At 44.4% G+C, this 20,696-nt stretch overlaps 1 protein-coding gene across 1 annotated transcript in view; it reads left to right on the forward strand.

Annotated features, from left to right (window-relative positions):
* Positions 1 to 20,696, forward strand: part of LOC121613032 (PDZ domain-containing protein 4-like) — a 36,346-nt gene that overhangs the window by 3,772 nt on the left and 11,878 nt on the right. Inside the window, exons 2-7 of the mRNA XM_041946281.1 lie at positions 11,891 to 11,944; positions 15,459 to 15,561; positions 16,229 to 16,478; positions 16,574 to 16,658; positions 18,514 to 18,612; positions 19,046 to 19,108. Coding sequence (XP_041802215.1) covers positions 11,891 to 11,944; positions 15,459 to 15,561; positions 16,229 to 16,478; positions 16,574 to 16,658; positions 18,514 to 18,612; positions 19,046 to 19,108 — 654 coding nt within the window. The remainder of the gene's footprint in view (positions 1 to 11,890; positions 11,945 to 15,458; positions 15,562 to 16,228; positions 16,479 to 16,573; positions 16,659 to 18,513; positions 18,613 to 19,045; positions 19,109 to 20,696) is intronic.

Genomic DNA, 20,696 nt, shown 5'->3' on the forward strand with positions numbered 1-20,696 from the left:
CACTAACATGAAAAATCCCCCTTTCAAATGACACAAACTCCCTCATATTAATAACATTGTGACCTCCAACTCAACTGTGTCTCTGCTCAAGATGAAAATAAAAACTTGACCAAAAGTGAGAGAAGGAGAAAAGAAAGAAAGAAGGTGAAGACCAAAACATATTAAGTCAAGTCCAAACGACAGCGACAGTCAAAGCTGAGTGATTTATAAAGGACAGCAGCATACATACGGAGGTCTCGGTGTCCGTATCAACACTAGACCGTAGAGTCGAGTCGAGTATTGGACTGCAAATACTGCAGCGAGGTGTTTCTGCCTCTGAGTGTGTCTCAGTCGTTGTGTTTCCCTGCAGCAGCTCATCCTGCCCAGCGGCTGTCTGCACGCATTTGGTTCTGGACCAGTTGGGGTCTCACATTAAAGGCTCTGGTCGGGTCTGTTGTTTTTAGAAACAATTGATGGCAGCAGGTTGGTGCGGGTGAGGGGCAGGTATGGGTTTGCAGCCCGGACTCACGAGACCCCCGAAAGATACTGCACGGACCTACTGCACCAGGATGTGGCTGAGGGTTTAAAACGAGATGCTGATCTCTAAAAGACACACACACACACACACACACACACACACACACACACACAGACAGACAAACACACACACACACAGACAAACACACACACACACAATTGTCATATTTCTCGTTTATTAAACATAAAATCATCAAACCGCTCCGTGCTGTCGTCTGTTTACTGAACTATAAATCATGTTTATTTACATGATTAAAAACCATTTTAAAAATCACATTTAAATTCCTAAATGTGTGCTACACTCACACACACACATTTATATTTTCGTCCTATCATCTTTCCTTCCCTCTTCTTCCTCCTTCTATCCAACACACACACTCACACACACACACTGAATGCCCCCTGTCACCTTGGCTATGTATGAGGGGGTGTCACTATCCGTGTGTGTGTTTGTGTGTGTGTGTGTGTGTGTGTGATTAATGAGGTCTGTAATGGATTCTGATGACCTCATGATATTTACAGAGAGATGATAAGCAATCACACACACACACACACACACACACACACACACACACACACACACACACACACACTCAGTCTGAATGTGAAGCTAATTCTCGGTGTGTTTTGCATTCTGCTTACAGAATCAGTGAACTGATTGGCGCTAACGTGTTGCGTTCATGGGTTTGCTTCAGATGCTGGAAATACTGTGTGAAATATTCACACTCGTCCCGAAGCTGCTTGACTCCATTAACATACAGAGACAAGAGCTCGAGTTAACCGTAACTCAAGTCTTCACCATAAAATTTTATGATTTACATTATGGGGACTTGTGTTTAGCCCCCATAAGGAAGTCGAGGCCCCACAATATGACAATACACACACACACACACACACACACACACACACATTTGTGTGTAGAGTAGAGTTGGCTGTGTTGAGGTCTGAGAGAGCAGGAGGAAGCAGTAATATAAATAATAATTTGTGATCGTATTTTTTTTTTGCAGATGTAATAATACAATAATGCAGCTGAAAATAGCTACAGTATTTTATTCTATTATTTCTGACCCCTCCCCAGAATTTTGCCTCACATGACACGCCTCCTAAAAGCCGTGTGTTTTCAGTAAGTGCTGCCAGCGAGCAGCATCGTGTGGTTTGTCCCACGCTGCCTCGGAGCATTTGAACGCCTGTCTGGTGGCTTCAGGCTCCGTCGGTCTGAGCGAAGCTACGAAAATCCAAACATCAGACATGAAAATCAAACCGAGCAAATCAAAGAGGTGTGTGTGCGTGTGTGTGTGTGTGTGTGTGTGTGTGTGTGTGTGTGTGTGTGTGGGCCTGTCTGGACACCACACACACGTTTTCTGACTGCACACACTCACAGTTGAATGAAATGCACATGAACTTCCCTCCTTTCTTCTTCTTTTCTTTCTTCTCCATCCACCTTTATGTTTGCTCTCTCCGTGTCTTTGTGCCTGAAAATGTTTTCCTTCATCTATTTTCTCCTCCTCCTCCTCCTCCTCGTCTCTCTCTATCTACACTCTTGTTTTTTCTGTCTATTGATCTTCCTCTTCTTCTGTCTTTCTGCCAGTTTATCCTTCTGTCTCATCCTTTTTCTCTCCTTTTTTCTTTCTCCCTTTTCTTTTTTCACCTCTCCCCCCTTTCACCCCTCAGTTTCTGTCCATCAGTCTTCCTCTTTTTTTCTTCATCTTTGATATTTTTCTCCTCATTGTCCTCTTACTCCCCTCCCTTCCTCCCTCATATCTCTTCCTCTCCTCCCCCTCCATTCTTCTTTTCACCTGATCTAAAATATGACTGGCTCATCTTGTTAATTCTGTCTTTCGCCTCTCATCTGTTTTAAATCTTCTCCCACCTCTATTGTCTCTCTTCTCTTTTCGTCCTCTGGTCTCTCATAATGTCCCTCCTTTCTCTCCAGTGTTGGTTTTTGTGATTTTGCACAATAATAATTATGTATAATTTAATTGTGTATTTTCTGCTGTACAGAACGTCCTTATTTAATTAGTCTATTTCTGTGCAGTCGTTCTTTTACATGATCTCTGAGTCCGGTTCTATTTTTCTGTGTTTCATGTTGTGGATGGATGACTCTGCTGGCTCTGTCCTGCTGTCTGCTCTCCTTGTGCTGCGTGTGTGTGTGTGTGTTTCTTTTCATTGTAATCACACGAAACATCTAATTTAATAACTCATGAAATTAGAAGAAACATCGGCTACCTGGTTTTAGATGAAATGCGAGGATTTAGTGAAGGTGAAAATAATTTTCATCTTATCTTAGAGGAACACTGACACTGGACAATGCAGAAAAACACCTGATTATGTCCAATGAGAACATTTTTAGACGTGTTTCTCTCCACAGTGTCTGCAGATGAGAACTACGGGATGTTTAAGATCAGGGAAGGATGGTTGTTATTTATAAAGCTGAAGCAGGTACACCCCCCCACACCCCCCTCCACCTCCACACTTTTAATGGCTACGTGCTCCCTGCACTAAAAGTCGTGAAGCGCAGAATCGTCCAATGAACTCGATTCCTTTGGACACTCTGCAGGCTGATGACAGCGTGTGACGGGAGGAGAAAACACACACAGGTAACAGATTGAGAGGCTCGACTCACCTGGACTGCAGCTTTATTCTGCTCCTTCACCTGAGCCTGTGTTCATGTGAATATTCATCATGTTTGTTGTCTGTCTGTCTGTTCAGGACTTCCTTCCTCTCACTCTTCCTTTTTTCCTCCTCTCTCTGTTCTCTGCTCTCCTCCTCCCTGCCTGCTCCTCTCTTTCGCCTCCCTCCATTCTCTCTGTTTCGGTCTCACCATCTTCCTAAATATTTATCGCTCCCGACTCTTTTTCTTCTTTCTCCCCCTCTAATACTCCCCCTCCCCCATGCCTCCCTACCGCCTCCCCCGTCTCCGTCACCTCTTCTCCTCACTTTGCTGTCAGATTTGTCTCTATGGGATGCTGTTGCCGCGGTAACCGAGGTCATTAGGGAAGCTGTATTTATGCTTTCTCACACAGGAGCTGGCAGATCTGCTGTAATGAGCGTGCACACACACACACACACACACACACACACAGACACAAACACGCACACACACACACGCACAGATAGAAGAGCCCACTAGCTGCTTTTGTGAAGGACTTTACTTTGTCGCTGGCATCGTTACAGAGAGAGAAGGCACAGAAGAAGAAGAGAGAGATGAAAGCGAGAGGCCGACATGAGTCATTAACTAAAACATTTGTTCAGCAGAACTGAGGATTTATTCAGCCGTCAGAGCTAAAGGACAAAACTGAGCTAAAACTGAACAATTAAGACTAGAGCTGTTACAAACGTTCAGATGACACAAATACAGTTAATATAGACAAACATAAGGGTTTGAGAGATGCTGTGCGATGTTCAGAAAACTTCTCTTTGGGTCACCATTTTTATAAAATCTGCTTATTCGCTTTGAAGATGAACATCAGTCTCATGTCTGTGTGTTCAGCGCTGGAGCCAGAAGCTGTTGAAGCCTCGTTTAACTTAGCTTAGCATAAAGACTGGATGCAGGGGAAACAGCTAGCCTGGCTCTAAAGCTCCAAAATCAACAAGATGTGTCTCATTTAATCCGAACACAAAGAGAAAAACATGAACTTGGATTTGGGAGCAAAAACACATTCATTTGTCCGTTACCATGACAACATTTTTTAATTTTGTCATACTTTTTTGTCAGTATTAGATTGCTAACACTCTGCTGATCACCATCTTATCAGCTGGGACCCTCAGCTCAGAGCCACAGAGGGTGAAAGTGTGACTGACAGACAAAACCAGAGGAAAGAATAAATCCATCCTCTCACATTATGGCGGTCCAAACATCGTTCGCACGTTCTTCTTTAAAGGACTCTTGATATCTCACAGTCGTCAAAACCACATTAGTCTTAATGAGCTGTTGGCTCATTAGGCCGTCAGCAGTGGAGAGAGGCAACACTCCAGAGACACAACGGCTCATTTGTATTCAGCTGAGTCTCTGAGCTGAACACCAGGTGGTAACATGTTGCTACAAATCCCATGATGCACTGCTGCTGCATCCACAGGAGGACGCGTGGAAGATACTGACGTCATGGTCCAAGTGGAGCAGAGAGCTTTTTTCCTCAATCCACAGTGTTGTGGATGAAAAACAGTTCTGAAAGATTGTTGGATTTATTGATGAATAGAATATTTAGAAAATGAATGTATCGACAGATGTCAACTTAAGTACATTGATGAAAATACTTCTGTCTTAAACAAGCAACATTTTGACTTCAAGACATGTCACAGAGTATTTTTACACTGTGGTATTTGCTACTTTCAAGACATGAATACTTTTTGCACCTCTGATATTTGCAGTACATTAGTCGGAAATGTGCGCACAAACATGATCTCAGCTCAACATTTGCATGAGAGCGAGTGTTAAAGAGACGCCGGCCGTCAGACTCTGTTATCTGTAATGACGCCTCAGATCATCAGACAACCTCAGCAGGGAGATGATGACCTCGATCAGTGTTGGTGTGCTGTGCTGTTCTGAATCTTAAACACACAAGATGGAGATAATCTGTGTGTTCGAGTTCCTCACGCAGCGACACAGCAGCACAGTTGCACTGTCTCTGTTTGTGCAGATGCAGCATTAAGCGCAAATACAACCACATCCAGCACGATATACAGTATATATCTTAAAGGTATTACAGGTGTACTCTGCAGGAATTATTGGTTATCATAATTAAATTTCAATCAAAATTAAACATTAACCCCCCCCCCCCCCCCCTCTCAGGTCAACACTGCCAGAAGCTCACAGCAGGTACGTACACTGCAAGCTGCGAATGTAGGAAGGTGACATGTGTTTTCATAGAAAGCCAATACTTTAGCAAGCTAACCAGGCATCCTGTCCTGCTAACGGGTGAAAGTCAACCCCAGACTAGATTTGTCCGCCATATCTGGCTTTTATTGCCGCTGTGTAATTCAAACCCATTGCACAAAGTTTGCAGCCCAGAAACGTCCCAAACACAGCAAAATAAAAATAGAATAAGAAAATACAGTCAGAGGACTAAATGCACTGCCGCAGACTTTGAGTGGGTCATAGGTGATGACTGAGAATCCTGCACAGCGTATCTTTAACAACACGTTTTTAATAACAGTTCCTCATATGCAGGAAAATATGCTGTGACTATAAAACACTGAGGAAGATGCTCTGTGAACGCAGTGCTGCCCATGAGCAAGGCACTGACCTGCTCCGTGCGGCTGTACAGTTGACAAAAGGAAAGATTTTTATGTTCTGAATCTCAAAACCCATTATGGCTGTGATAGATGTTTCTGCTTTGTACATTTACATAATAGGCCCGTGAGTGAGAATAAGCCATGAAATAATGTGTAGTGTAATATCTGTCAGTGTGTGGCAGAGGCCGTTTCATACAGCTGAAAGCTAATAACGCACCGTTTAAATGATTTATATGTTCATATTTACATGCTTTGTTTGCTGTTTCAAAGAATGAAATGGAAATCTCTTGCATGATGTTTTGGCTGCAGCTGCTTCTCAATGACAGGCTGAGTGCGACTAACATGTTTGATGGACAGACTGTATGAGAAAGACACATCAGCTGCAGCCTTTCTGACTGGCTACGACGTCCTTGAACAGCAGTAAACTCGGCCAGCCTGAATCTGAACAGACTGATTCTCACTGAGTCAAAGGATCAGTTCACCTCAGTCTGTTTTCTCACTTTCTTCCACTGAAATCGATGCATACAGATTTTATTTATCCAGGTTTTTTGAGGTGTCGCTGAGATGTTTCCCTCCGTCCCAGTACGCAGTTTTACTTCACTAAGATTAACCAAATCTTAAGAACAGAGCAGTCAGAGCAGAAAGTGCTCATATAGTTTCAGAGGGAGTAAACAAACGGCTGTTCCATCAGACAGAAACAGGAACAGACGTTTATGTAGGAGGAGATGTTGTGGATTATTGCTGCTTTGACAGAAGCGTCAGTGAAATGCCCGGAAGGAAAAATGCAAATGTGTTTGGATAAAGAATCATAATGACGAGTGTTTCGAGGAATCTCTGGAGGTTTCCAGGAGGCTGGAGACAATAACTAAAAGACAGCAGACGTGTTTTCCTCCGTGCAGGTGAGCGTGTGCTGAGGTGTGTGCACTGATGTTCATGCGTGTGTGTGTGTGTGTGTGTGTGTGTGTGTGTGTTCTGCACTCGTTTGAACTTTGAATTTTGTTTCTCTCTGTTTTCCTTTATGGTGGCTGCATGCCGTCAGATAAAAACCTTTTATCTTCAAAAATGTGTTTTTAGGAACCCAGAAAACGTGTTAATTGTGATGCTGACGTGTTATTAGAGCTCTGATCCAGAGGATTCGTCAGACGGTTGATTACAATCATTATATTTTCACAATGATAACTGAGTGGACTGACTCGACTTGACTCCATTGTCTCGGACACTTTCTGAAGTTTAAGCTTGATTTATAAGACTTGAGTCAGGATGTCACAGATGTCTGCAGAACATCCTTCAATCACCTGACCTTCATCAGCAGATGGACCAGATGTCTTAGAACAGATGAAGAACTTTAAGAGCATCGTCATGTTCATGCTGGCTTGAAAGTTGAGCTTCAATAAATAAAACTTATGTTTTATGTACATTTCAGGAAATTCTGCAATATTCAACGTGAATCAGTGCATATCTGCAACAAAGTCAAGATACATTCAAAAATAAATGTTTGATTTGCCAACTGTTCCACTGTTGCAATAAATATGCAATTTGCAAAAAACTTCCTTAATTTAAAAAAACGTGTGTGGATGGATGGACCTGCAGTCTGCTCAGATATCACACTGTTGAGCTCTCTGCAGTGTGAGCAGATAGTGTCTGCTTTCTGACTCTGAATAACGGGGGGGCTGTCTGCTCTCAGGCTCAATCCTCAGCTTGACTTCCATTAGACTGTGAAGGTCCAGAGGATTGATGGAGGTGAGAGGTGAACAGAAAGAGAGAAAAAGCCTGAAATCTCTTCCTAATGGCTCACACTCCTCCTCTCCCTCGTCTTCTTCTCTGTCTGGTGCTTTGAATTTTCACCCTCGCCCCTTTTTTTCATTTTCCCCAGTTTCTCCTGATTTCATCCTTCATTCCTCTCTGGATTCAACCTTGCTCCTCTTTCTTCCTCTCTTCCTCCCCCTGACCGCTCCCTGTCTCCTCCTTCAGCTCCCCCTCTCTTGGGTATGATTATAGTATCTGTGCTTTCCCCTCGGCATGCTGGGAATGAAAACGGATGTGTGTGTGTGTGTGTGTGTGTGTGTGTGTGTGTGTGTGTGGGGGGGGGGGGGGGGGGGGGGGGGGTCTGTTCATGCACTACAGGGAGTGGGTGGGTGAAAGAGATTAATGCCAGAGGAAAGTGTGTTGATGTGGAACTATTCCTGCTTCTGCGTGTGTGTGCGTGTGCGTGTGCGTGTGCGTGTGCGTGTGCGTGTGTGTGTGTGTGTGATAGATGTGGTGGAAGTGTGTGCTGATGGAATCAGTAAATAGTTAATGAACAGGGAGGAGAAACGTGTTGAAGCCTCAGGAGACGGTATTGATGCAGACACACTGAACACATGGCAGCAACAGTTCAGGGCGATAAAGCGAACCGCCGTCAGCTCCGTACGTTCGAGCGTCTCAGCGATCAGAACAGTTCGAAGCTGCGGCGCGTCAGTCTTTGTATTCACACACACAGAACGCCTGTACGCTGGAGGCACGCCGCTGTTTTCACTTGTCAATACTCTCATTCTAATCCGTCCTGCCGCCTGTCGACGTGTCAGACTTGGTTTTGAGCGAGCGGTGAGGCTCTGAGGTCTGTTTACTGCTGCACGACATCAGTTCAAAGCAAAACATCTTTTCAAACGCCACAAAATACGATGCAGACGGTCGTGTTCCCCAGAGGATGAACCTTTACAGCATAAGGTTAACCCACCATAAACAGGTCAAAGCTCATGCCAACACTTTTACTGACAGATGACACCAAACGAGTAATGACAGAACTCATGTCGGCATGGCAACCGTGACAACGTTACTGTGCTGAACTGGCGAACAGCTCAGCGTTTCTGGAAATTTGGATCATATTAGACGATTCTGCGCCTCACAAGGATCCAAAGTTCAATGGCAGCACAAGGAGCAGCGTGTGTGCAGAGGCTGATGTGTCGGACTCAGGCCGCCCTGCAGGACTTCACCTTGTGTCGCTAACCTGCCATCAGCGTCTGCTGCTGTGTTCAAAACGCAGCCACGACCGTTCACTAGCAAGCGATAAGGAAAACATTTACAGTTTCATTACCGTTTTTGATTTCATTCACGTCTCCCTGAGACACTGAAGCTGTCAGAAATCAATCCACATTACCAGACGACACTGACTCAATACTCAAGTGTTATGGGACATAATGAAGACACTGAATGATGAGGCTGCCTGTTAATGATCTGTGGAACGATCAATATTCAACTCCGGCTCCCAGATTTTACCTTTAAAGTCATGTAATTTGCATTTCTAATCATGTCGTGCTGACAAACAGAATCTCTGGATTACGTTCAGTCAACGTTTGTTTGAAAGAGTTAAAGACTGCATTCATGAACCACGCTGGCATGGGGGGGGGGCAGTGACACCAGAATCCACCAGAGTTCACATCCAAACCGCAGTTCAGTTTACAATGAAACCGCTTTGGTTAGGTCAGAGAAAGATCCAGATTGCTGCCGACTTTTCTGTAATTAAACAGACAATGATCTGAAGCGCGTTGAAGGATTTTGGAGGAAAACAAATGAAACTCGTCAGTAAACAAACAATCAGTGTCGACATTTTTGCAACTTGCCAGAGACATTAATTAAAACATTTCCTCATCATGTTTAAATGTAATTCAGCCTTCAAAACGCATCCCTGTTCCTCACTAGTTGTAAATAAATATAATTTCTAGGAGACTTTAAAAGGAGACATGGATTCAAAGCTGCAGCAGGAATAGCTGAGTGTTTGTGTACCCGCTGAAAAAGATCAGAAACCATCTCGACTGAGATAAAACACAGCAGGCCTCAGACTGAGACTCATCCAAACAAAGAAAGCCGGCTCTTTGATGGAAGATACACGGTCATTTCCAACAGAAGAGAACAGTCAGCTCTTTTCTGCTCTTCACTTATTAATTTCACACTTCACTTAGCTGTGATTTCTGCCGGGCTAACGTGGCAGAGCCCAGTCGGCACTCTTATTGCCGCCGTCCCTGAAACCGCTCATACGCACCAGCGTAATGAGCAGGAGCGCAGCAGGGAATGTAATCATCAGGCACAAGAAACATTCACAGTGGATGGCCAAATCCACACACACAAATAAAGACAACGATACTGAACATTCAAATCTGCCAGTCGCATCCATTCATCCACCTATCTGATGGCTCATTATCCAAACACACATGCACAGCCAGTGGAAACCCTCATTAACCATCAGTTAACACACAGATAGAGCTGCTAAAACAACCAGAACTGAAAACTGCTTCATTAAAAACATCAAGTGTTTCACAAGAACTTATAACATGGCAACACTGTGCTGTTTCAAGACACACACACACACACACACACACACACACACACCAGCTCATGAATACTTGCATGGCTGCACACAGACACACAGCTCTGTCTAACACACCTCTCCTCCTCCCTGCCTTTGTTTCAAAGCTGATTGTTATGCATTACATGTCTTCTGCAGGTTGTCTGTGTGTGTGGGTGTGTGTGTGTGCCTGTGTGTGTGTGTGTGCGTGTGTGTGTGTGTCAGTGAACATAAGGCCAGAGTCAGTCAATACCCACTCAATAACCACAATCATCGATCAGGCCTGTTGTGGTCTGGTCACTGATTGGGTTTCATCTGCCATTAAACAGGTCGGCCTGGACTTTCACATTTCTCAGGGACACCACAGTGTGTGTGTGTGTGTGTATGTGTGTGTGTGTGGCCATGTATTCCTCATGTTGTGGGGACTCCTCATAATGTAAATCATTACATTTTAGGGTGAAGACTTGGGTTATGGTTAGGTTTAGGTTGTGGTTAGTCTCCAGGAAATGAATGTAAGCCTGTGTAATGTCCCTAGAAGTAATGGAAACGGGTGTGTGTGTGTGTGTGTGTTTCACCTGGAAGTAGCAGGTTAGCGTGTGTGTGTGTGTGTGTTCTGTGGGCGTCCTCTGGCATCAGTTTGACGTGTGTGTGTCTGCAGACATTAACTTCACGAGTGACGATTCCAGCAAGCTTGAAAACCTAATAATGAAGACACACACATTGTTTTCATTATTACAATTCACACACACACACGCACACACACACACACACACACACACAGTAATAAGTAATTCCCTCCGTGTTCATGTGTGAGCAGGTGTTTCTGTTCATATTGCCCCTGAGTGACGCCTGCACACACTCGGTTGTGCTTGCAGCTGTATTATTTATGCTAATGTGTGCGGCTGCTGGCTCGTTGTACGTAAGCTGGTTATGAGCTGTTGAACGAGGCGGGAGCCACCAGAGGTTACAGACGGCCCGTTAAATTAGCATCTGTTCCACCGACAGTTTGTCCCCGTGAGCAGAACAGCAGGGTTCACCTGACGTGCCTCCTGTGTGCTCGTCACTTGGCATCATACCTGAAGTCTGAGTGAGTGGAGAAGTGAAGATGGAAGGCTCTTAAATCCATCCAGTAAACTGAGTCAATGCATGTTTGACCACGAAAGGGGACAGAACTGAAAAACACACACAGATCCTACCAACCCTGACAGGATGTTACCATTTAAAGTTTTTTGGCCTCTGCAGTATCTTTAAATTCTGGATTTTAAACTCTTTCTTGTGCCTTTTGAAGCTTTTCCTTGATGTCGTTTGATTGGCTGCTTGATCTCTTCCTGCAGTTCCTGGTTTTGTGCGATGTCTTGCTCTTCTTTTTGAATTTGTTCAATATTTTGTCAGCAAAGTTATAAAATAGTCCATCCTGGCCAACACAGTCCTGAGTCTCATCCGGCAGCTCAGTATTAGATCTGTACGTTCATGTACATGAAACAAAGAAGTGTTGAACCAAACCAAGAGGCTTTGGTGCCTAAACGGGACCAAACTGCAACCGTCACCTGAAACGTTAAAGCAAGCTTTATTTTGAAGGTCTAACAGGATGTTTGGTATCTGTTTTTGCTCACTCGGCCGCTGAATGAGGACGTGGACGCGGTGCGTTCGTGTCGATTCATTGTGTCGACGTGCAGAAATCCTGCAGAGCGAGCTGCTGCGAACTCAAAACACAAAAAGACATCTCTGCTTCTTCCTCCTTGATTTCGTTCTCCCTCGTTGTCTCTCGCTGTCCCCACCCTCAGTGACACCATCTGTCTCTGTCTCCCCCTCTCTCATTAGCAAAAAGGCTGGAGCAACTCCCTGCGGCCGGTGGACAGACACGGAAACGTGAAGGTATGTTGCCATCAGTCAGCTTTCAATGATCCCCTCCAGGACTGACTCCTCTTCCTCTTCACCGACTCTCCTGTCCCACATCCCTCCACCCGCCTCCTATCAGTCATCTTTAATAAGCTTCCACTCCCGTACAGCCGAGGACGGATGGAGAATATGTCCTCGCAGACTGTCACAGATATCTGAGTTATCTGAGGAGGTTTGATCTTCTTTTCCAGCCACATCTTCGCTCTCTTTCATATGTTCACGTCTCCATTTAAAGCTTTATACGCTGGTTGATTGATGCTGGCTGTGTCAAACCTTGTCCCACTAACAGTTAATAGAAATAAAGAAGCTAAGGTGGAGTTTAAAACACTGATGTTCATACAGATCTCCACCATGTCTCCACCCTGTCCGTCCATTCATTCAGATATTTTCTGACGCTGGAAACACCAGTGAAGAAAATAACTGAAACTGTAAAAATACAATTACAGGATTTCAGTTTGTCACTTTATGTGCTGCATCATATTCTATTAGATCATCATACTTTGTCCTGTGAGAACCTCGTATCTCAGAAAAACAGCCTGTTTTCAGCTTTAATTAATTGATTAATTTTCCAGCTGATCCAAGAGGCTTTTTAAACAGTTCATTTAGCTGAAGAAGGATAATTTTCTCAACACTTCATCCTTCAGTTCAGCACAAACACTCAGCATCAACACACATCAGGGCCGGTTCTGCTCGCGGGTTTTCAGGACTCAAACGCAGTGACTCAGTTCACCCAGGCGAGGTTCAAAAACACGAGGCAGAATATATGAAGAAAAAACACAGATACAGGGATCTGGCAAAAACAGGACTGAAGTTCACAAAGTAACAAACAAAAGGCGCTCGGTGATTCAAAGCACAACAAAAAGACTTGATTACAAATGACAAGAACAAAAGAAGCAAGGATTCCAAAAATGTGCAAACTAGAAACTTGAATCAACTAACACTCACAGGTAGACGGGGATATGATGCAGAGCTAGGCCTGGCTTGGACAAGGGACACAGGACAATCCGGCACAGGACAAGGGGAGACGCAGACTATATATACATGAGGTAACAATGAACAGGTGGAAACAATCAGGGCGGGGCAGACAATCAGACAGGCGGGAAACACATCAGGAAGTCAGGGTCTGAAACAGGAGGAGAGTAAAACAGGAAGTGTATGACAAGACCAAACACCAGTGAACAAACAGATCAGCTGATTTGTCAAGACATTACAATTTGGAGATACGTGGTTTTCACAGGAAGGCGTTGTATGAAAAACAAACACTCAACTAACGTACAAATACCTTGAATTTGTGAGTAAATGCATTTATTACTTTCCACTTAATTAATTCACTTTTGGATTCGGGGTCGTCAACCAACATGTTTTTGTCACAGATTCGCTGATGAAGCTTTCTCCCGCTCTGCTTATTTAGAAACTGACAAACAGAGCAGGACTCGTCAAACATGAGATAATAAACTGGGAATAATGTTTAAAGGCTCTCTGAGATGCTTTGAAACGTCTCTTCAGAAGAAATGAATTAAACACAAGCCCGGGTCTGGGATTCATGATGTTTGTTTCACCACAGAAGAAGAATTCATTGACCTGGTGTCAGACTTGCTGAAGGGAAACACCACTTTGGAAGGATTTTCCAGACTTCTGCTACATGTTGTATTTGACAGCTTCTCAGAAACAGAAGAGCTTTGAACCACAGCGCATCTCAGAAACAAGCTGATTAAAGTTGATTTATTCTCTCAAACCAAAGAGACCACAGACACTCTGAATTATGCAGCTACACTGATTCATTATTAGTCAGCCTTCGACCTTGACTTTTTTCTTCTTCTCTGTTTTACCTTCAGTTTTTTAATCATATTTCTCGGGTGTCTGATTTCTGAACTCCAGCCTGAATCATTAATCATCACTTTCTTTCTTCGGATGCTTTCAGTCCTCATCAGTCCGCCGCACTCAGCTGCAGCTTTTAGGAAACAGCTTGTCGTCGTGCTGGGGTTCACGTTATATCAGAGAAAAGAGACACTTGGCAGGCGTTACCCTCACCACCATCCCATTAAGAGAGACATGCACATGGAGCAGAGTGCAGCATTGTTTTCCTCCTCTCAGCTGGCTTCTCTGTCTGTCCATCAGGAAATAAATCTATATGTACACAAGAAGTAACTGAACATGATGTGCAGATCACCACAAAACTAACTGAACGCATTCATACTCCCCAGATGATGAACCCTTTCCACAGTGGGCTCTCCAGACTGACTCTCTAGTGCCACCTACAGGCCATGATATCAACTATAGCTCATATACTCAAAGATTTCCTCTCACACCACACTCAGCACACATTTTGCATGTTTAAGGCTTCAGGTCTTTCATCTATTTTATATTTAACTTAAAGTTCACAGTGGGAATTTGTCTGAACTGCTTATGCAATAACCTTTGCAATACTTTGCAGTATTTGTCACATTCCACCAGATACAGTATGTATAGAGACGTATACTGTTTACAGTGTATAAACACAGTATACAGCCCCTACCTGTTGCTCTGCTGTGGCTGACCTGTGGTTGAAACTGTGACTGTGGTTATGGCTATGATAGTTCATACAGCTGCAGCTGTGGCTGCTCTTAACAGCTTCTCATGTATTAACAGGAGCAGAGACAAACTGTGCGTCTATCAGATATGACGGGTGTGTTGCTACTAAAAACCACAGGAGTTCAGGAAAAGCCTCAGATCTCAGCCTTGTCTATATGCTGCACACACACAACCCTTGAGTTGCAGTTAAAAAGTTAAAAATAAAATTAGGGTTAAGTTCAGTGTTACTCGCTAAAATGATTTGTGTGTAACGAATGTGCTGAGTGCATTTTCTTCCTCACAGAACTTTTGCAGGGACGATTTTTTGAAGGGTTTTGAATCAAGGATTGTTTGCATCCACACTCGCCTGCAGCCCTCTGCTCCCCTGCTGGCACGCTGCAGCATATCTTGGTGTGTTACTGTGGATCAGTGCGACAGCATGGACTGTGCGTGGATGAGATTAACAAAACACGGACCTAGTCAGAAAAGCAGGGCCGTAGTGCTGCTGGAGGTCAAACCCTTTAAAAACGGCCTCACAGCCACAGTTATCACAACAACCACAGCCGTGATCACAGGGACAGCAACACAAAAGCTGTAGCCACATATGGCAACGACAGCCACTGCAGCAGCCGCTCATGGCTCAGTGTCGCTTCACTAGCCTCCATTAGTTAGCCTAACATTAGCTGCAGTGATACCGTCCCACTCTGCAGTCACAGCGAGCAGCTGTACTGACAGCACACATAACAGCTTCCTCTGCGGATCAGCAGGAGGTAAAAAAGTTCTGAATGCAAAAGCATTTAAGAAAATAAAAATCCCACCAGGAGCTTCTGGGCGTTTGTTGACTGGAGCAGCCTAAATGCATTGTTATCGTTGATGTTGTCTGTTGTGGATCTTCTTAAACTCTGCTCTGTAATTTACACACTGTAAATCTCGTGTTCAGGCCAGAGGACGGCGACCCTCTCAGCTCCCACTAGACAGACCGCAAAACTCCCAGGAGTCTTTGCACCAACCCGGGTCGGCCCGCAAGAGTCACAGGAGGAAAGGTGAGCGCTGCCGACGAACATCAGACGCATGACGAGCGCGTTTTATCATTCGGTCGGTGCTTTTACCTGCTTTCATTTCACGCAGGTGTTTTGAGCTGTTGTTGCTTTGAGCTGCTTTCACACGGGAATCCTCGTCTTCCTCTTCCTCTCTTTTCACCTCATCTTCGAGGTTCATCTCGCTTCGTTACTTCTAATTCAAGCCTCGTCTTTTCCTCTTTCACACATTCTTGCCTCATTACATCTGATCTAACATTCTCATGTCGTGTCTCTTCGTTGTCACATTTGCTCACCTCTTTCATCTCTTCCCCTCGTCACATCTCCTGACTCTTCCTCTCATTTCCTCCTAACATGAAGATCAAATAATTGTGTGTTATCTCCTGACTTTTACCATCTTCTCTGGTGTAACTGCATCGTTTTATCATTTCTGCTTCTGTTTCAATATCAGTCACCTGGATCCTCTCCTACCTTTTGTTTTTTTTTCTCCTTCGTTTAATGAAACCGTGACACATTTATATACACACAGCATGCGGTAAATAAAGAAGCTTTAGCTTCCTGGTTTCCATCGACTCTGAGTTTCATGCTGGTTTGTTCTCAGTGAGTGTGTGTGTTGGTGCCACATAGGGGCATCAGGTCTTCATGATGTTCCTGACCCTCCTCCACCTCTCAGGTACGTTAGTGTGCAGCAGTAACGGGACCGGCAGCAGCTCCATCTACTCTGTTGCCATGGTGGCCATCCCTGACTGCGTCGACAACGCCACGCAGACGGACATCAGCTTCCAGAACATCGTGACGCTGGGGAAGAGCAGAGGCCATCACCACCACCACCACGGCCGGGGAGGCGGCTCCTCCTCCCCTCCGCCGCCTCCGCCCTCTCCTCCCCTCCCGCACCTCGTGGGACCGTACGGGATCAATGAGTTGTATGTCCTGACCTGTTGTCTTTCCGTCTCCAGACATGAGAAATCAATAATGTTGGATATGATGGGGATTGATTGTTCTTCTCTCCTCCCTCCAGCTGTGTCTTTGAGTACAACGACCCCGACGATTACTTCGACGTCTCGAACCACGAGGTGGACAGACAGGATGACCTGGAGTACGAGGTGAGAGAAAAGTCTCATTCATTCAGGCTGTGATGAGCCTCAGCTCCTCAAGGTCGACCTCGCTGAGAGAAGCTGCTGGTTTCTCCAGCTGCACGTCTGTGGCTCCGTGAACGAAGACTCCTTCAGCCTGATGAAAACATCTGGAATATAAACCAAGAAGAAGAGCACGCTGTGGTGCTTCACGTTAGCTGTAGACTCGCTCAGAGAGGAAGGACACCTCCAGGAGAGGAAGATGCAATTCAGTAAATCTGAAGGCCTGAAAACAAACGACAGGCTGCTTCAAAATGTGCCGTCAGTCTCATTTCAGACAGATGTGACACAGATGTGTTTACAGAAATGATCTCTCTTTATGCACATACCTGAGACCTAAAGCTTTCTTTTCAAATACGTTAACGTCTGAGAACGTCTGAGCTCAGATCAGCGTGAAAGCCTCCAGGTTAAATCATCACTACAAAAGATGAACAACTTGGCTAGAAAATATCTGTTCTTTGATTAAAAGAAAAAAAGTCAAAGCTCTACGAGGTAGAGGTTACCTACGACAGTCAGGTGAATTTCATCCAATCAGCTGTTCTGTGCCGCTAACAGCAACAGTTAATTTTTAATTTATTTTTTTTTTTTGAATAATTAAGTGTGAAAATTAATGAAGAGGTATATAAGAACATGAGGGAGGAAGTGAGGAGGGAAGGAAATGAAGAAGTATAAACAACTGAGCAAGGAATCAAGGAAATGAGACCAGGTGCAAGGAAAAGTGCTCAGAGGAGGAAAGAAAAAGGAAATCATTCCCAGCCTTCAGAAATGCTGCTGAAACAAACAGACTTCTACAAGAAACTCAGGATGAGTGATGGTCAGACTGGTCTTTTACTTTGAAAAGAGGCTTTTAGTTCACTTTACAAATGCTTAATGGAGCACTGTGTGTGCTGAATGGTACTTCTCTGATTCTGCTCCACTGGTCCACTGCTGTTTCCTGAGACGAGTGCCTGTTTGGTCATTAGAGAAGTCAGCAAAGTGGAAACGGCCTTCCTCTTTCTGGCTCGTATACCACAGAGACTTCCTGTTCTCCCTAAATCACTTCCTCCTCTTCCATTTCTAATTCATGGTCATTCTGTCCTCTGATATCTCTCCTCCCTCTTTATTTTCCCAATTGCCACCATCATTATATCCCCTAAATTACTTCCTAATGTCCTCCTCTTTTCTTTGGATTGCATCCTTCATTTCCTCCTTAAATCACCTCCTCCTCCTCGGTGCTGCGTCCCTCCTGGTAAAACCAGAGAGGCTGGTTTCTGCAGTGATGATCAGAACTGGACTTTCATACTCTCAGCTTGTCTTTGATGGTTGCAGCTGATCTCTTGTAGTCCTGTCCCCAGTGGCGTGCACAGGGGTGGGGGGGCAAGGGGGGCGACCGCCCCCCCTCGTGGCCCAGTTTTTGAAAAACGCGTGCTAAAGTGCCCTCTTGGACTCCAAAACGCGTGCTAAAGTGCCTCCTGGGAGCCAAAACGCGCGCTAAAGTGCCCTCTTGGACACCAAAACGCGTGCTTAAGTGCCCCCTGGGAGCCAAAACGCGTGCTAAAGTGCCCTCTTCGACACCAAAACGCGTGCTTAAGTGCCCTCTTAGACGCCAAAACGCATGCTAAAGTGCCCTCTTCAGTGGCGAGGACACGCTATATGTGCCCTTTTTTCCTTTCCGCCCCTGCCCTTCAAAAAGTCTGTGCACGCCACTGCCTGTCCCTGAAGTCTAATGTGGTCTCTGACGGGATGGTCTCTGATGTCATGAGACTGATAAAACTGGACAGACCAGCACTGTCCTTCATAAACCAGCTCAGACCACCAACCATTCCCCCTTCCTCTGCTCCTCCAGGAGGTGGAGCTGTACAAATCCAGCCAGCAGGAGAAGCTGGGTCTGACAGTCTGCTACAGGACGGACGACGAGGACGATCTTGGGATTTACGTCGGAGAGGTGATGACAGAAAACACTCATCTGCTCCTCATCCCTTCATTCTGCTCCTCCTTCTCTCCACAGTTTATTCACTCGCTCATTTAACCTCCTGCTAACTCATTTATCGGTTCACTCGTCTGTCCACGATGATGCAGCTCATCAATGTGTTACATGTCTTATTCATTGAATCACTCGTCTTTCTTTTCATTCAGCCTTTCATACATAGATTTTCTCATCTGTTCATTTATTTATTACGTTCATCCATTAATCACTTTATTCATCATCTTCTTCTTTGAATCATTCAACCAACCAATCACTCACTGTCTACTCATTCAGCCAGCTTTTACTGAGATACTCATGCATTCATTAAGTCATTATTAATTAATTTATCTGTTTCTTAATTCATGAGGTCATTCATTTGTTTATCTCTCTCTTCCTCCCACTGTGACTTCAGGTTAATCCAAACAGCATAGCAGCCAAGAACGGACGCATCAGAGAGGGTGACCGAATACTGCAGGTACACAAACACTTATTCAAACTCTTCATCAGTCTTCACCAGAAATCGCTGAACACCCTCACATAGATCTAGGTTATGCTTTTCCTGCTCAGTTTAGTCATTAACAATGTTTATCACAAAAAAACTTAACTCGAGGTCCCTTTTTTTATCTTTCAATCGCAACTCACAAACCTCTTCAGAGGTCACTGCCTGATTAGCATCGGAAACCCGATTTACCCCTAAATGTTAGGATGAAATGTTCTATTAACGTTCCGGCTGTGAAGCATCTGACGCAGCTGATCAGTTGAGAACAAAGGAGCACGATCAGGCCTCCGGTGCTGACCTGCACACAGTGCAGTACCGATGAGCCAGGATGGATGGATGGATCGGGTCGTGACATCCATGTGGAGCTTAAAGATCATATGGATGACAAATCATCACATGATGACAAATCAGCCATCTCCATGACAACAGAGCAAGACAACAATTATTTTTCTCTGTTTCCAAAGTGAGAAATAAACTTCATCGCTGCTGTTTTTTTACAGTGTGCTCATTAAAATGTCTGCAGAGGTGCAGAGCAACAACATGCCGAAAAACAAGCGCTCAGAGAGTTTCTTCAGTCCGACTCTGAACTCCAGTTTCAGACCAAATTTTCCAAAATTGCATTAAAATGATCAAAACTTACAGATTGGTGTGACATTTACTGATCACACTCACGCTCCCCAGAGTTCAAACCCTGCCTGATGTTAATGACCACATGACTTTTGACTCTTTGTATTCATAAATACTGACTGTTGACCTTCACGCTGAGTTAAGTACATTTACAAACTTGTCCTCGGCCAAATGAACCGGCTCTATAATAGCTTCAGATAAAACTATGTAAATTTATACCTGGAACTCCGGGGATGGTCCTGTCCAATCAGAGAGAGCAGCCAGCAGCCCAGTTACTGCTGTCCTAAAAATAGACAGAGAGAGAGATGAGGGGGGGCACATTGTCACCCTGTGTTCCCACCACACTGTTCAGCTCTGACTGTCAGACAATAGAAACCACGATAACATCCCTGTCAGTCGCTGTTCGAGCTGGACTGCAGGACTTTCCCCATCCTCATACACTCTTCTCATCATGCAGCAGCTCTATAGTCTCATATTGTTCCAAAAATGTTTGTAATGAGCCAAAATGTACTAAAATTTATTTTCACTATTTACACATAACAAGTCCTATTTATACACAGTCATGAAATATTACTAATAACTGCTTTTTAACTGAATGACAGAGTCTGACAGGCTGCTGCAGGTGAGCTTATTTAACTTAAAGATTTTTTCAGCCTTTTAGCTGCACTTAAAGCAAACAATCAGAGCAGAATCACACGTAAAATCCATCTTTAATCTGCTTCATTCAAGCATGCGACACCTAATATCCTGAAATTACTGCAAAGCACACTTTAATAAAGCTGCATTTCCTCAGATCAGCAAGTTTCACCAGTGAACATTAACTGCTAATGACTGACAGACAGGGTTTTTTTTACTGTGCATCTTTACTGCCTCCTGCTGCTTTACTCTTTCAAAATAAAAGCATCAGCCTCTATAATATGACTAAGTGGACACAACC

This window comes from Chelmon rostratus, chromosome 10 (assembly GCF_017976325.1).
Source record: "Chelmon rostratus isolate fCheRos1 chromosome 10, fCheRos1.pri, whole genome shotgun sequence".
Classification (NCBI taxonomy): domain Eukaryota; kingdom Metazoa; phylum Chordata; class Actinopteri; order Chaetodontiformes; family Chaetodontidae; genus Chelmon; species Chelmon rostratus.